Genomic DNA, 3,784 nt, shown 5'->3' with positions numbered 1-3,784 from the left:
GTTCTTCTTCTTCTCTCTCACCACACTCCCTCACCTCACCATGTCTTCTTCCTTCTCCATTCGCTTCCTCGCTCCTCCATTTCCCTCCACCTCTCGCCCCAAGTCATGTCTCTCCGCCGCCACGCCGGCTGTGGCTCCAACCGATGCGGCGGTGTCGAGGTTGGAGCCCAGAGTGGAGGAGAGAAATGGGTACTGGGTTTTGAAGGAAGAGCACAGGGGTGGCATTAATCCGCAGGAAAAGGTGAAGCTGGAGAAAGAGCCTATGGCCCTTTTTATGGAAGGTGGGATTGATGAGTTGGCTAAGGTTTCTATTGAAGAGCTTGATAGCTCTAAGCTTACTAAGGATGATGTTGATGTTAGGCTCAAATGGCTTGGTCTTTTTCATAGGAGAAAGCATCAGTGTAAGTTTGACTTTATTTCTTCAAGATTCCTTTTTATTTTCATTCATAGTTTTCTCACTGTTTTGATTTAGCAGTTGATTTGTACCCTTTTACTTGTATGAATCTCAAACCATAGGCATCAATTAAGTAGTTGATAATGATAGTTATAGCATGTTTGAACTTTGAATCAATTCCACTTTAATAAGCTAGGAGCTTGCTTCTTGACATGATTGATTATGACTTCAGAATCAATTTTAGATGCCCATATTTGAAATCTAGAAGCTAGCTTCTTGACATGATTGATTATGTCTTCAGAATAAATTTTAGAAGCCCAATTTTGAAATCTAGAAGCTCTCTTCTTGACAAGATTGATTATTTATGACTTCAGAATCAATTTTGATACCTCGAAGCTAGCTTCTTCACATGATTGATTATGACTTCAGAATCAATTGTAGAAGGGTTTCCAAGCACGCATTTAATTTACTTGAGCACTTCAAACTCTCTTTTGGGGTGTATTTGTTTTGTGAATTTGAACATATTACATACCCTTTCATTTACATAAGACTAGAACTTTGCATTTTGCTCTTATATTGAAGTTAAAGTTGTTGGATTGATTTATTTCTGCTGTCAAAACCAGATGGTAGATTTATGATGAGGCTGAAACTTCCAAATGGGGTGACAACGAGTGCGCAGACACGATACTTGGCGAGTGTGATCAGGAAGTACGGGAAAGATGGGTGTGCTGATGTGACCACAAGGCAGAATTGGCAAATTCGTGGTGTAGTGCTACCTGATGTTCCTGAAATTCTTAAGGGCCTTGCAGAGGTTGGCTTGACTAGTCTGCAGAGTGGTATGGACAATGTAAGAAACCCTGTGGGTAACCCTCTTGCAGGCATTGACCCTGATGAGATTGTTGATACCCGACCTTACACGAACTTGTTGTCCCATTTCATCACTGCCAATTCACGTGGCAACCCAACCGTCTCAAACTTGTAAGTGAATGTGTGTATATAGATTATTTATACAAAAGAAGTGAATGTTATGGTTAAAAATAGTTAATCTCGATAACAGTCAAGATTTTAAATTGGGGTTGTGGTTACGGTCTTGTGATTTTGATATTTCTTGAAAATCATGAATTAGTAGCTTCTGAGTGTCAGAGTTGATTATGAAGAAATAGAAATTGATCCAAACATTCTAAGTTTAGATATATAGAAGAATCGCAATTGCGTTGACAGACCTTCAATTTAAAACCATGATTACAAGCAATGGATGGATATGTTTAGATAAATAGAACAATCTTAACTGTTCATCTATGATACATAAATTTTTGTTGTCTAAGTGAAGCAAGCATTGGAGTGGGGGCCTTATATTTGAACAGGCTAATATTCAATTTTTCTGACCTATGCAGGCCAAGGAAGTGGAATGTATGCGTTGTGGGTTCTCATGATCTCTTTGAGCATCCCCACATAAATGATCTTGCTTACATGCCTGCTAACAAAGATGGTCGTTTTGGATTCAACTTATTGGTGGGGGGTTTCTTTAGTCCCAAGCGATGTGCAGAGGCAATTCCACTTGATGCATGGGTCTCTGCAGAAGATGTAATCCCAGTTTGTAAAGCAATCCTCGAGATGTACAGGGATCTTGGCACCAGAGGAAACAGACAGAAAACAAGAATGATGTGGTTGATTGACGAACTGGTAGGTAGCCATTTTGTTCAAATTTTCCACTTTGGCTTGCTCTCAAGTCAAATCTAACATGTACATTATATGGGGTGATTTAATTATGAACGTATTCAACATAAATCACTTCACTTTCAACTCACTCTTACCATAGTCAACTTTACCAATATCAATTCTATCTGAAATCAATTTCTGACAACATTGATCCAAACATGCACTTCTTCTTTCACAATAGCGGAGGCACATAGGGGCCTTGACATGAGTTGGCCCATGTTACTTAAATTTTTCCTTATATGCTCTTTGATTTTGGCTCTCTTGATAAAATCATTGCTTCGTCCCTGCTCTCATTAAATGCATCTACTTGGCAACTGATTAATGTTTGGCTAATGCAGGGGATAGAAGTATTCAGGTCAGAGGTGGAAAAAAGAATGCCATTAGGGCAGCAGCTGGAGAGAGCATCCCAGGAAGATCTGGTTCAGAAACAATGGGAAAGAAGAGATTACTTTGGTGCCAATCCACAGAAACAAGAGGGCTTAAGCTATGTTGGGATTCACATTCCAGTTGGTAGGATCCAAGCAGATGAGATGGACGAGCTGGCCCGTCTGGCCGATGAATACGGCACTGGTGAACTCAGGCTCACTGTAGAGCAAAACATAATAATCCCAAATGTGGAAAACTCAAAACTCAGTGCCCTGCTCAATGAGCCTCTCTTGAAAGAAAAGTTCTCACCTGAACCTTCCCTTCTAATGAAAACACTGGTGGCATGCACTGGTAGCCAATTTTGTGGGCAAGCCATAATTGAGACAAAGGCGAGGGCATTGAAGGTGACTGAAGAAGTGGAGAGACTAGTGGCAGTGACTAGGCCTGTGAGAATGCACTGGACTGGGTGTCCCAACACCTGCGGGCAAGTGCAGGTTGCTGATATTGGTTTCATGGGGTGCATGGCCAGAGATGAGAATGGTAAGCCTGGTGAAGGTGTGGATATTTTCCTGGGAGGGAGGATAGGAAGTGATTCACACTTAGCTGAGGTTTATAAGAAGGCTGTTCCTTGCAAGGACTTGGTGCCCATAGTGGCAGACATACTAGTAAAACATTTTGGAGCTGTCCAGAGGAATAGAGAAGAAGGAGATGATTAAGTTATTTAGGTTTAACTTTTGAAATTAAACCTTCTGTTGTATCTATGACAAAATATCATTTTCTTGTCCAAAATTTATAATAGTAGTAAGGGTGATCAAGTGAGATATACCACATGTGCCAATGGGGAAAAAAAGTCGGATATGAAAGTTGTAATCTTACATGAGTGGTTTTGAAATTACATGACACATTTTTATTGATCGGACGGAAAAGAAGATCCAAACAAATGTGTAAGAAATTTTTCTTAGTTTCTAATTTCCACTTTCTATTCATAAATAAATGTGTAAGCTATGGTTCTTACTTTGTGACATTTGTTAAAATAAATATTTTCACTTTTTTTAAAAAAGAATTCTGGTCAAATTTAATATCTATGTACCTATTAACACGATAAAATTTACTTTTAGTTTTAATGAGAAATATTTTCTTTAAACTCCGTAGCTTTCTCTGCCTTTGACTGGGGCATCATCATTTCATCATAAAATTTTTGTAACAAAAAAAAAGAGAAATAAAATTGGAAGAGAATACAAGTTTGAACCTAGAGAAAGTTATGTGTCTCAAAGGACGATTTTCAAAATGGGGCGATGCACCTTA

At 39.1% G+C, this 3,784-nt stretch overlaps 1 protein-coding gene across 1 annotated transcript; it reads left to right on the top strand.

The window, feature by feature from the left end:
• On the top strand, nt 1-3,501 carry LOC130711053 (ferredoxin--nitrite reductase, chloroplastic). The gene is made up of 4 exons (XM_057560492.1): nt 1-401; nt 1,018-1,372; nt 1,789-2,077; nt 2,452-3,501. The coding sequence occupies exons 1-4, from the start codon at nt 41-43 to the stop codon at nt 3,193-3,195; spliced, it is 1,749 nt and encodes a 582-aa protein (XP_057416475.1). The 5' UTR covers nt 1-40; the 3' UTR covers nt 3,196-3,501.
• Nucleotides 3,502-3,784: the final 283 nt, after the last annotated feature.

The sequence above is a fragment of the Lotus japonicus genome, chromosome 4, assembly GCF_012489685.1.
Source record: "Lotus japonicus ecotype B-129 chromosome 4, LjGifu_v1.2".
Classification (NCBI taxonomy): domain Eukaryota; kingdom Viridiplantae; phylum Streptophyta; class Magnoliopsida; order Fabales; family Fabaceae; genus Lotus; species Lotus japonicus.
Note: the sequence above shows the minus strand (reverse complement) of the source record. Positions and strands in the feature narration are given on the sequence as shown.